This window comes from Lolium rigidum, chromosome 4 (genome assembly GCF_022539505.1).
Source record: "Lolium rigidum isolate FL_2022 chromosome 4, APGP_CSIRO_Lrig_0.1, whole genome shotgun sequence".
NCBI classification, from domain to species: domain Eukaryota; kingdom Viridiplantae; phylum Streptophyta; class Magnoliopsida; order Poales; family Poaceae; genus Lolium; species Lolium rigidum.
The window spans coordinates 211,240,159-211,253,061 of record NC_061511.1 but is presented as its reverse complement, the minus strand read 5'-3'; the positions used below and the strand labels follow the sequence as shown (position 1 = coordinate 211,253,061).

The following is a 12,903-nucleotide window of genomic DNA, read 5'->3' as shown; positions in this document are numbered from 1 at the left end:
CGTCGTCTCGTTATCTCCGAGTTCGAGAGAGAAAGAGGGCTTGGGCGCTTTCTGAAGCCCCCTTGTGGTTTTAGGGTTTGACTTCAAGTTTCTTTGGTTGGGTTGAGTTGGTTTTTCGCTGGTCCCTCCCTTATAGTAGAAGGACTTATTTATAATATGAGGGAGTAACCTCGCTTATGAAGCTTGTGAAGGAGATGAGGCCATGTCCCTAGCGTACCAAGACCCGCGACTTCAAGTACGGGCCCAATACTTGGATGGAAGGGTTGCACATCTGGGCATCATGGCCTGATTATTTTGTTCCGGTGTTGGCATCATGGGCATGGGGAAGTTCCTCACCCGTACCCAATTGTGCGGGGCATTACGTGAGGGGGCATAGAGGCCTTCTTCGGCGGTCTTGTCAAGGTGACGTTGTGTCAATTAGGTTGTTGCTCTTCTTCCATTTTGTGTCCCTCTTCTTCCTGGTCGGTGTGGAAGCGCCTATCTTCGTCTCTCGGCTGCCAAAAGCCAGCGGCGCTTCAAGTTGTCCCTCCCTCTCATCTAGCTTTGGTAGAACTCATGTACCCTATAACTGGATTTCCCACAGCATTTGTCTTACAGTAATCACAAGTTGACACTAAATAGAAAGATTAATAAAATGCAGGCATTTGCTAAGTGCCCCAACAGTTTACAGGGCAGTTCTCAATTTATTTTCTCCTTTGTGTTTACGTTTTACGGAGAAACTAACATACATATTAACATATATACTTCCCACCAAACAACTGTTGGGAATTCATACATTCAACATTCCCTAGTTAATATCTTTGTAGTCTTATACTCCAGAAACATCGATCCACCGAGGAATTTTTTACACACCATTAAATACAACCAACATTAATTTGTAGATAATGAAATACATTAGGAATTTATAATTGTAGTATATTAAGAAGCATAGAGTAAGTTATGAATTGACATGATACCTTTTGTTTGCTTAGATTTATTGAGATTTCATTGCAACACTATCCCAATCTAAAGAATAAAGTATAACTTTTGTGCGAAAAATTATACTTTTAGTTTAGCACAATGAAATAAAATTGTAAATTGTATAACAAATGGATATCTTAATGTATAATAGTGTGATTATATTTGTGCTTGTACTACTTTTACCATAGATTACTCTTAAATCAAGATGACAAAACATAAAGGACATATCTTTGCTGACAAAATATTCATCATAATGAAATAGAAAAGTTCAATATAAAAATGCAAAAGAGAGTGGATCTAATCATCCCAGATTTTTTGTGACCATTCGCATATATCCGTAGAAGATACGGGTTTGGACGCATGTCAGATTAATGCCAGGGTTAGTCACGTGTTGGCTCAGCGAAACATATCTAATTGTACACACGTGGTACGCACACCTATCCAACCATGCACAAAGGAAAATATGGTTCAGTTATACTATGTCAATTTTTTGTGAGCATTGTACGTACTATAAAAGCTAGAAGTACTATTTTTTTATCTGCTAACTTATTGTCAATATATACATTGGGTAGTATGGCAATGCAATCTTAATTATGTGTATATAGTACATAGGACAACACAATGTGTACGGAATCACGGTATAATCACCGTGATTAATCCTCTATCTAGAAGTTTGACAATACACTTGAGGGACGGAGAGATTTTTTTCCTCACCTTTCACAATTTGCTTTAAAGGACAGTAGGATATGGGCAATCATCTAGAAAAGAAATATAAAAAAGAAGAAGGTGCTACAAGCCGACATCCCGCATAATCCCACTAAATTGTGGGTTAATTCAAATAAAATTACTTATCCATTTAAAAATGCATATCCTAAACAATTTTAACTATGGAGCAGGTCACATCGACCCCACTATGCAACATATGTAGCACTGGCCTAACCGAGCCATGAACACTTATGGACCGGACATCGGTCCATACCGAGGCAAATCGTCTACGCCACATATGTCGGCTATTACCATGCGCCGCACACCCCACGGTTGCATGGATCGGCTTTATAGATCAATGATCCATTTTTTCAACCAAGGTTTTCTGAATTTCTGTTCGTTTCTTTTTTAGGTTGTTCCAATTTTCTGCTAGGTTTTCGGGTTTCAAAGAATGTTTGTTTTGAAAATTATTTTTAAAAATTAGATTTAAAAAATGTATAGGTTCAAATTTAAAAAAAATGATTTGAAAATTGTTGAAATTTGGAAAATGTTCAAATTCAAAATTTATTCCAATTCTTTTTAAAAAAACTCAGATTTTTGGAAAAACTATCTTAAAACATTATCAGTTTTGAAAAGTTTATATTTGAAAAAAATGTTCAAATTATAAAAAATAATTTTCAAAAATATTTTAACTTGAAAATATTTAGATTTAAAAACTATTAAGTTGTTTTAAAAATGTTTAAATTTTGGAAAACGCAAAAAACAGAAAAGAATAAAGAAACAAAAAAACGCTACGCCTCGAGTGTGCGGCACGTAGTAATGGCCGAAGTCGCGGTACATGACCTGTCCAATGATGCACCTTGTGAATATAGTAATGGCATCTCTAGAGGCCCGACGAAAATGGACGCAAAGTGCCTGTTTGCGTATATGTGAACAAAAAATAGGTCTGCTTCGAGCCTAGCATCCCGAGGCAAACTAACCGGCATATTTGTGCAGACGAATTCGCGAGCCAACTATGCATCAGAAATGCGTCGCGCGGACACAACGCTATCAGCGCACGCATCTGCGTCGTTCTCCTTCAGGCTCGCCTATTAGCGACTGTGCATATTTCACCTTCTGCGTGTTATTAATGGCTTCGGTCTCGCTTCATTATTTCGCATCACGTTCATGGCACTGCCACGCCTCCCCACGCGCCAGTATTGGTGCGGGTGGCGCTTGGGCATCACGCCAGTCGCCAGTTGAAGGCGGCGCCTATCCTTTTTAAGAGGAGTTGTCTGGCCACTCCTCACCGACAACCAACCTCCATTGCCATGGGCAAGAGATGGATGTTCCGCAAGATGAAGAACGACCGCTATGCCAGATCCTCTTGCAGTGTTGAGGAGAAAACCCCACGCACGTGGATTTTGTGCACCGACTGTTCGAGGAGAACCGACCAGTCTAGGACTATGTAAATGGTTTGAAAATATATTTTGGGAAAAAAGACACGGCAGGCCTCTAGGTCTATCCCCCTAATCCAAACAGACATACCAGACTAGTGAAGAAGTGAGTCTAGCTCACTTGGTTAGGGAAGTAGATGTACAATCCAGTTACCTAGGTTTAAGTTTCTATGGACGTGAATTTAGTTCTTATATTATTTAAAAACAAAACCACTCTATGATTTTTCGTACCATATTCCTTTCAAACAAAATTAATTTAATGGGTCTGACAGCTTGAGATGCCTAAATTAGACTGGGCTTGGGCTGAAATCCGTCTTGCTCGGATTATTATGGCCTGTCGGCAAGATGCAACTTTGAAACAAACTGACATATATTCATCCTAGTTAAACCTTACAGAATTTAATTTGCATCGTGATTCGTGATTCATCCTGTTGTAAGTTGTAATATAAGTTGCAAGTGAGATTTGATGATATCATAGTCACATCCTGAAATATCACACGACCTAGCACTGTCGGCTGTCGCAGTCGTCTCTCGATCTCGCGCTTGAAACAAACAGAGGTTGACTATATAGATCAGCCACAGGGATTCCATCCGGAAACTCTCACTCTTCAAGTGAACAACAAAGCATGGAAATATTGAGATCGCACTTGGGGAAAAATCGGGGCAAACGGGGGAGTATTTTACACAAGCTGCTCTGCATTTGGCGCGAGTTCGTGGGCACGATGCGATCGGTACAGGAACGAGGCGACGGGCGGCAACAGATAAGGACGGGAGGGGAGGAGATGCCAGATTCGATCCATGGGGTGCCCGCAGGCAGAACCTTCCTCGTCTCTCCATTTCCCATCACCAGATTACCCTCGCCGCTGCACGAATTCACGCAAACCAAAATGTCCACCAGAAACTTCAACCAGTAGCTCGTTTGGCCGGTCGATCTTGTGACCTGCCGCGATATATGGTCGAGTTTCAGGCACCAAACCTCAAAAAGAATCCCCACTCGATCGATCGGATTTCACGCGGCTGCGCGTGGTGCCCGCTCCCGCCGCGTCGTGCCCTCCTATAAACGCCGCGTCCTGCGTCTTCTTCCTAGCTCCTTCGACACAGCACGTTGCGCATAACCATCTCTAAGCAAGCCAGAAGCCAAAGTCGCCGGCCATGTCGAGCCTGATGGACAAGGCGAAGGGGTTCGTGGCCGACAAGATCGCCCACATGCCCAAGCCGGAGGCGTCGCTGGACAAGGTGACCTTCAAGGGCATGACCCGCGACGCCATCACCGTGCACAGCCACGTCAACGTCACCAACCCCTACTCCCACCGCATCCCCATCTGCGACATCACCTACTCCCTCAAGTGCGGCGGCAAGTAAGTGCTGCTACACCTTCTCATTTCTTCACTCATCAGATCCATCCATCGACGGATCGTTCCACGATTCTAGTTTTTACTCAACGGCCGGTTCGTCAATCTTTGCAGAGAGGTCGCGTCCGGCACGATCCCCGACCCGGGGTGGATCGAGGAAAGCGGCGAGATCACCAAGCTGGAGGTGCCGGCCAAGCTGCCCTACGATTTCATCATCACGCTCATCAAGGACCTGGGCAGGGACTGGGACATCGACTACGTGCTCGACGTCGGCCTCACCATCGACCTCCCAATCATCGGCAACTTCACCATCCCGCTCTCCACCTCCGGCGAGTTCAAGCTCCCCACCATCGGCGACTTCTTCGGCGGATCCAAGACCGAGGAAGCTGCTGCCACCTAGCTACCAGAGATGTTCTGCTCCATCGATCTAGCGTGCTCTGCATCTGCATAGCGCATGTACGAGTATGATCACAGCAATAATCAGCTAATATGCATCTCGAATTGTCGCGTTTTCGTCTCTCAAGTTTCGTCAACGCCAGCTCCACGATTTTTTTTTCTTTTCCATCTCGATGATCAGAATTTGACTTGTGGAAGAGGGAGATCTGTTTGTCGTCATCAAACGCGCATTCGGCAGTAAATTAAGGCGGCCAGGCTCGTTCAGTTGAATAAATCCTATAAATATCTGCTACTTGCCTTTGTTGTACCACATAGATGATTATGTGTCCAAATTCATAAGGAAGCAAAGCAGAGAATGAGAATCCATAGCAAAGCGTGCGCACTTGATAGAAGCATCTTCGACGGTATTCCATTAGGATTTTTAAGGCTGTCACGTCACCCTTTTGATGATGCGTTCGAGAGAACCAGAGAGGCGATATTCCCATGGATAGTGAGCTCTCTATGGACTTAGTCAATAACTCAATATTAAGATTCATTGGATCAGTTTTTATACTACTCATTCTATCTAATTAGATGTGTTCATAGAGGTAATTAAGGTATATGCATATACATTCTTCATGGTATGTATTGTAAGCATTTGCGTCAACACGGTAGATATGTTTGTGGACATCGTTCTGAAGATCGGCTAGCATCGGAATAATATGCAGGCTGTCTCTCAGCATCCATATAGGCGTGGTAGCGAAGCAGGTCTATCAGGATAGTATCCACAGGCAGTTTTAGATTTATCTCTCCTGTTGCTCTAAAAAAAGATTTAGCTCTCGTGCCTATGAAAATTCGACACAGCCACGTGTGGTCATTGTGCCATGGCCGGTAACACAACGCAGGTCGGTTGTCTCTTGTGGTCTGTTGTCTCAACGCATACGTTAGGATCGCCCCTCGAAGCCCGGCCATGGTGGGCCGGCCATATATGGCGCGGCCTTTCCTTTACTATTTGTTTATTCGTATTTCTTTTATCTTTTTTTCCTTTCCTGATTTTCTTTTTGTTATTTTGGTTCCTTTATGTTCGTTTTCTCATTTATTTAATGTTTCTCCAAGTTTTTTGTAGTGTTGTTTTTTAATACATATCGGCTATCTGTATTAGAGCATCTCTAACAGAACCCGTAAACGTCGACGGAACTGAACTTTTTCGGCGGATTAACGGGTTCGGTTGCGTGTAGAACAGAGCTCGAAACGGTGGCCCGGCCTGTAAAAGTTTCTCGAGGGCCCGAGAAACGCGAGGCTCAACCCGTATTAAAACGGGCCACGGAGGGGAGTTCGGTTTCCAAACCCTACTCCCCTCCGCCGCCGCGGCCCCCCTTTTTCTGCAAGGAGGCGGAGTGGCACAAATGGAACTGTTCGGAAGGCGCGCGGCAGCGCAGCGGCCGCTGGTGGACGAACTAGGGGCTCACGCCCCCGGGAAAGCTCGCGCGGTACGCGAACAACAGCGAGGGCTCCTCCTCTGGCGGGTCGTGCCGCCCCCTCGCCAGCCGGTGTACGACAGCTCGGAGGAGGACGACGCGATGCCGGCGCGGGAACCTATCTTCTCCGCGCGCGACTAAGTCCACGGTGATTACGTCCATGGTGACCAGGAGGAGGATGTCGTTGTTGCGCAGGTGGAGGCCGTGTCCGAGGTACAGGCACGAGCACGCTGGCGCCAAGAGGACGCTGACGCCATCCGCCAGGTCTGCGAGTACGAGGTGACCTGCCGGGAGGAACGCGTCTGCCACGTCATGCTCAAGATCGTCGAGCTCGACTCGGGGTAGGATCTCGACGTGTCCGCTGCCTCGTCTTCCTCCACCACCACCTCCACCGCCGTGCATAGGGGGCCCCGGGGCCTAATTTTGGTCAAAATTAGGTCGAGCGGCGGTAGCTATTAGTTAATTTTGGTTCTTAGTTGAAATTATGTAAAGTTTGATGCTCAATCGGAGCATCAACTATCTTCTAAATATGTGTTCATCGATGAATTCTCCCACGAGAATTAAATTTTGTTTTATCAGTTCATGTTTGCAGTTTCTATTATGTGCCTCATGTGAGCATTACCCTTTGGGTACTCAACACTGGCCTACCTCCTTTGGCCCAACAAGGAACCCGTGAGAATCACTGCTGCCGGCGCCTAAGATGGACCAATACGTCAGTTGCAACGGAGGAAAGTTAGAAGGCGACGGATTTTTGATGGCCAAGGCAAGGAAACGTCGAATAAGGAAAGGATAGACTAGATCTTACTGTAACATAGTTTAATCCGTGCAGAACTATCGGGACCTGGCCTCCTATATAAAGGCCATGAGAGGGCTTGCTGGAGGACATCGATACAACCTACACAATCTCGCATACACCAAACCCTAGAAACATTGCCTTCCGGCGAGATCACCACAACACAGTCAATTGGCTGGCCAATTGAAATTAGTCACCCGAAAACGTATGTTAGGTTGATTTTGCCACCGACGCTGACGAGGGGGCTCCTCGGTAATTCCCACCATGAGGGTCTTAGGGTTGACGGAATCCTGCAGGTTAGCACGAGACATCGGACACCAAACGAACATAACGAGAGATTTACCGACGGAGCCCTCGATGAGGTAAAACCCTTACTCATGGTTGTCTGGTCTTCATTTATCGATGAAATAGGTTACAATTTTTCCTCTGTCATCTATCTTTTCAACAAAATCAACCTAACATACTTACATGTAGTAGGTGAAACTTGTTATATGGAACAGGAGGTTAACAGTGGCCCCTAGCGCCCGGCGAAATCACCCACGGCTGAGATCGATCATCTGAAACCTCAAAGAATTAATCACATTAGGTATAGTGATTTGATACCTGATTTCCTGATGTTCTCCCGTAGATAGTCTATGCGCCCTAATTTCAATTACAACTTATTTTTATTATTTTCAGTCTAGTATGTCGCCTAGAAAGAATTTGTCGAAGAGATAGATGAGAGAGGAAAAAAATAAATTGATGGAATCATAGAGTGGATCTATTCACAAAATTTTGAAGAGTAACGTGAGCACTTCAAGAAGTTCAGACAATCTGGCACTAGTTCTTGCAGGAAATTAAGATAATGCTGATCTAGAAAATAAGGTCTATGAAGACAACGTTAATATCGATGCAGATGATAATAACATGAGTGATCATGAGCACGTATTTAATTCATCTCCTACAAAATCTCCTAATGTTGATGAAGAACCGGTTAGTGTGGTCTTGATAACAAAGCAATGGACACATTAGCGGAAAATGGGCCTATTAGACAAAAAACCATTACTTTCCATCGAGATGAGAACGCAAGACATCTTTCGTATGTGCATTACTCAAGAAATATGAGCAATGGAGATGTAAAATGATTAATTTATTCGAGACGCATTGACAAAGTATTCTATTTTTTAATGTCAGTTGTTCAATCCTATCAACTGCAAGAGTACTTTGGGGCATGACGGGCTCAGATATTGGAAACATATCAGTGAAAGAATCAAAGAACATGAAGCTAGTGTTGAGCATATTACCAGCATGATTTGTTGAAATTAACTGAGAACTATATTAAGCAAACATGAAAAAATTGATAAGGAGATGCAGGAATAAGGCAAGTTTTACTAAGAATATTTGCTATTGTGAAGTTTCTTGGTCAACACAATTCGGCATTTAGAGGCTCGAGTGAGCAACTTTACAATGATCTTAATGGTAATTTCTTGGCTTGTGGTTTTATGCTTGCATAATTTGACATAGTAATATAGGATCACCTTAGACGGTTTCAACATAAAGAGATTCATCGTCATTATCTCAATCACGAAATTCAGAATGAGTTGATTTCTCTTCTTGCTTCTAGCGTTACACACACTATTCTGAAGCTAGCTTAAAAGGCAAATTATTGCTAGGTTATTCTTGATTGTACCCTAGATCTTAGTCACCAAGAGAAAATTACTTTGTTGGTTCGATGTGTTGATATGTGAGATGCCAAATAAAAATTGAGGATTACTTTATTGGTTTCTTGGTCGTGAATGACACATCTAGTGAACAGATTTTCAATGTGTTGGTTGACTCTATGAAAGAACATGACCTTCTTATTGATGAAATTAGGGGTCAAGATTATAATAATGGCTCCAATATGAAAGGTAAACACAAAGGAGTGCAAATGAGGTTTCTTGCCATAGTCTTAATCTCACTCTTTGTGATATAACTAAATCTTTTGGTAAAACCATTGTTCAAAAAATCGTCGGATTCAACAAGGTCGATTAATCACTACTTGATGGTCACCGATTAGTCGATAAAATTATTTATCGCCCGATTAACTCATTTGTCGCCCGATTAATTAGCCGATTTGCTTATTAATCGCTAATCGCCAGCCGAACGAGTTGACACCGATATGCGATTTCTTCAGCATTGGGTAAAACTTTTTTTTTTAATTGTGCAAGGGACTATGTTTTATTTTCTAGGTCTACTAAGGGATGAAAAGTTTTGCTTGACCACGTGGAAGGTTTAACTGTGAATACTTTGTCCAGTACTCGTTGGAAGAGTCGAATAAAAATTGTCCAAGCAATAAGATATCAAGCTCCTTAGCTAAGGCCGACTCTTCTTGAGTTAAGTGAAGATGATGATACCAAAGCCAAGGATAGGAGCGATGAATTTTTTTATATTTGTGGTCCTTGGTAGCTTTGAATTTATATTGCGTATGGTTATGAAATTTTATGTAAATTAACACAGTGAATAAGAAGTTGCAATCACCATCCATGAACCTCGAATCTACAATAGTGCAAATAGAAGGTATACCAACTTTCTTTCACACCTATAGAAATGAAGGTTTGCTTCTAGTATGAATATTTCCAAGAAAATGTGTATCTGAATTGATTTTAGAGCCATAATTTTTAGTTTAGCATCGTCTTTCTAGGATAAAGCAAATTGATGAAGCTGAATGTGAGAACCAATCTTGCAAGCCGAGGAGGATTTTAAAGTTAACTACTTTTTGGTCATGCTTGATATGTCAATCATATCGTTGATGCGTAGATTTGAAGAATTCAAACCATTCAAAAGTATATTTAGGTTTTTAATGAGTTCGAGAGATTTGAAGTCATTGAATGGTTCTCAACTAAGAGATCGATGCAATGAATTTGCAAAAACTTTCAGTCGATGCCGATCAAGTGATCAAACCCCATCATGTGATGTCCAGTTAAATGATCTAATTTCTGAGTTAAGAATTAGCACATAAAAGGATTTTCAATTTTACACTGATTACCAAGTGATAGAAAATTGTAGTGACTCAGCGGGAAGATAACCAGGTCAGCACTTTTGGGCTAGGTCTTCACGGGGCATTTGACGCACTTTTGGGATTGTAGTTGACCCCCGCCATAAATAGGCCTCTGCTTCATAGGAGTTATTTCAACATTTTCTATGCAGCATGAATTTTGAACCTAAAATTTGAACTTTAAATCAATTTGAAACCAATTTTTGGCAAAAAAAAAATTGCACATGACTAAATTTCAGTTTCTCATATAAATAATGTTTTGATCATTTTTTGGGTACAATATCTTTGCAAAGTGATGACAACATTTTCAATCTATTCAACTGAGTGGAATGGAGTTGAAATTTTAAAGGTTTAGGAAGGTGTTCTTTTTTTTTGGTTCTTCACCCCTACGAGACTAGAACATTTTGGTTTTTGTGTAATTAAAACATCTAACAGGGTGAAGTGTTTGCCGTCCATCCTCTAGACGTGGCAATTCTCCATTTGATTTTAGTCATTGTCTCCGAATAAAAATTAACGGGTATGCTCTCTCAATGCGGACAAGGCCTAATGTGGAGACATCCTTTTTGTGTACTAATACAATCAGCAAAATTAACAACATAATTATATAATTCAACTAATATAAAAATCTAACATAACAAGGTTTCCTTCTATAATTGTTAACAAACTTTCTGTATTTTGCAACAGATATCATATTAGGTTTTACATTGGTTTTTAAAGCCATGTTCTGTTAAACAAATGCGACCGTATCTCTGAAAAACATTTAGAAATCACACGCCTTCAACGTTTCATTTGTGCCATTTAGATGAGATGAAGTGTTTATATGTGTGAGCGTGCATTTTAGATCAACGAGATTTAGAGCGTACGTTCTTAACAAATATCTTGATGTAGATTCTCGTGTGCATAGAAGTGCAATCAATAAACAGAAGTTCTAGATCTTAAGAGGTGTCCATAAAGAGTTCGTCCTCAGGTCATTGGCATTAGTCGTATGAAGCTCTGATAGCATAGTAGTATATGACTGCAATAAGAGGTAGACGAGGTTATGGGTTTGAAACCCAGCTCCACTTTGTCAATGTAGCCCAAGACCTCCACCATCCGCACCCTTCCACCATAGATAGCGGATGGTGGGTACCTCACACTCATGTAAAGAGCATCTAGTCGTGTCCCCCAAACGACGTCCGACAAAAATTTACGTTTTAAAAATAGGTTTTAAAATTTACATTTTAAAAATAGGTTTTAAGTTTTAAGTGACAACATTGTTTGAGTGGGGTGCTTATAAAGCACAATAAAATGGTAATGGTGAAAGAGTTGAATCCGAGATGGCGGTGGGGAAGGACAATAGATGCCAAAAGGAATGATCAAGATCATGACATGTAGTTTGAGTAACCTGAATAGACTGTGTTGTTAAAATTTAAAATATTCACGTGCCTGAATTATGCGCGGCGACGGGAAAATAAATTTTGAGAGCGACCCATGATAGAAGATTCAAGTAATACATGTTTAGCAAGAAAAAAATATTCAACTTTATATTGATTATTACAAGTTTGATAGAAAATTGTAGGGGCACAGTGCGAACATAACCAGGCCAGCACTTTTGGGCTAGGTCTGCACCGGGCATTTGACACACGACCGGAGGCGGAGGCAGAGGTGAATCGTCGACTCCTTAGCGATGCCATAGTCCTTCAAGGTACGTCCGTCCTCCATCTGACCCCCGCCAAAAAGAAGCCTCTGCTCGCTCACGGGGACGCCCTCGACCTCCTGGATCATGGCCTTGACGCTCTCGACGGTGTCCAGCTCCTCGACACGAAGGGTCCTGGTCTTGCCGGTCAGCCCCTTGACGAAGATCTGCATCTTCCTTCTCTTGGGTCGGCGCAGATCGAGGTCAAGACTGGACTCGTCCTGAATGCCGTAATCGGCCAGAGTGCACCTATCGTCCAGCTCCTTCCCGCCGAAGAGAAGGCGCTCCTGGTCCTGGATCTTCGCCTTCACAACGTTGATGGTGTCTGATGGATCGACCATGACGCTCATCGTCTTGCCGGCCAGGGTCTTCACAAAGATCTTCATCTGTTGAATGAAAGCATGGAGCGTCAGCAATCAAAAAATTAGGGCGGAGTCGAGGATCTTCATCTGCGACACACCTCTACATAGGCTATAAAAATATCGGATGAGACATCTACTTAACGCCAGCAACTGCCGATTAGAAAACTTGAGTAATTAAGTGGATGCGAACAACCTCGTTTCCAAGTGCTATGGATTCTGGTATACGCGTATGGACGTTCTAGAGATGGAACAAAGTGATGACACTAGGAAAGTAGGAAGGGAGAACAGGATCAGGCAGCTCGCGTATCTCACCTTGAACTCGATGACGGAGAAGGAGAAGCTCGAGATCGATCCATAACTGGGGGATGTGATTATATATATCGCCACCGGCCCGCGGCTAATTTGGTTCCTTCCAAGGCACGGCGCGCAACTTGTTTTGCCTCGTGAATCGGCGCAGAGTTACTGCCTTACTCGGAGTCTGGGACTCTGTTTTCCCAATATTCCTCCTGAATTTCTCCCCCAAGAAAATCCTCCTCCTGAATTCCTTTCTTTTAGAATCTCTGGTACCGTGGGCTTGGGCTGGTTTAAGATTCAATGAACCAATTATGGCCATGCAAATGCAAGGCAACGTGGGAGCTGAAGAAATAATGGCTCGCCCGGCCCATCAAAACAATGAAAGGCATGCATTATGGGCGGTACAGAGGATTAATTTTCTTTGCACTTCTTCGATTTTTTTTAAAAAATAAATAAT

The 12,903-nt window shown here is 42.7% G+C and overlaps 2 protein-coding genes across 2 annotated transcripts; one reads left to right on the top strand and one right to left on the bottom strand.

Moving 5' to 3' along the window:
* Positions 1–4,238: 4,238 nt before the first annotated feature.
* Positions 4,239–4,970, top strand: LOC124649317 (desiccation protectant protein Lea14 homolog). The gene is made up of 2 exons (XM_047188969.1): positions 4,239–4,459; positions 4,568–4,970. Exons 1-2 carry the CDS (start codon positions 4,254–4,256, stop codon positions 4,851–4,853), a joined length of 492 nt encoding a protein of 163 aa, XP_047044925.1. The 5' UTR covers positions 4,239–4,253; the 3' UTR covers positions 4,854–4,970.
* Positions 4,971–11,711: 6,741 nt separating this feature from the next.
* Positions 11,712–12,176, bottom strand: LOC124705671 (polyubiquitin-like). Its single transcript, XM_047237373.1, has one exon. The coding sequence runs from the start codon at positions 12,174–12,176 to the stop codon at positions 11,712–11,714; it is 465 nt and encodes a 154-aa protein (XP_047093329.1).
* Positions 12,177–12,903: the final 727 nt, after the last annotated feature.

Coding starts and splice junctions, on each gene's coding strand:
- LOC124649317 (XM_047188969.1), top strand. CDS start 4,254: ATGTCGAGCCTGATGGACAAGGCGAAGGGGTTCGTGGCCGACAAGATC. Junction 4,460..4,567: donor TCCCTCAAGTGCGGCGGCAA/GTAAGTGCTGCT, acceptor CAATCTTTGCAG/AGAGGTCGCGTCCGGCACGA.
- LOC124705671 (XM_047237373.1), bottom strand. CDS start 12,176: ATGAAGATCTTTGTGAAGACCCTGGCCGGCAAGACGATGAGCGTCATG.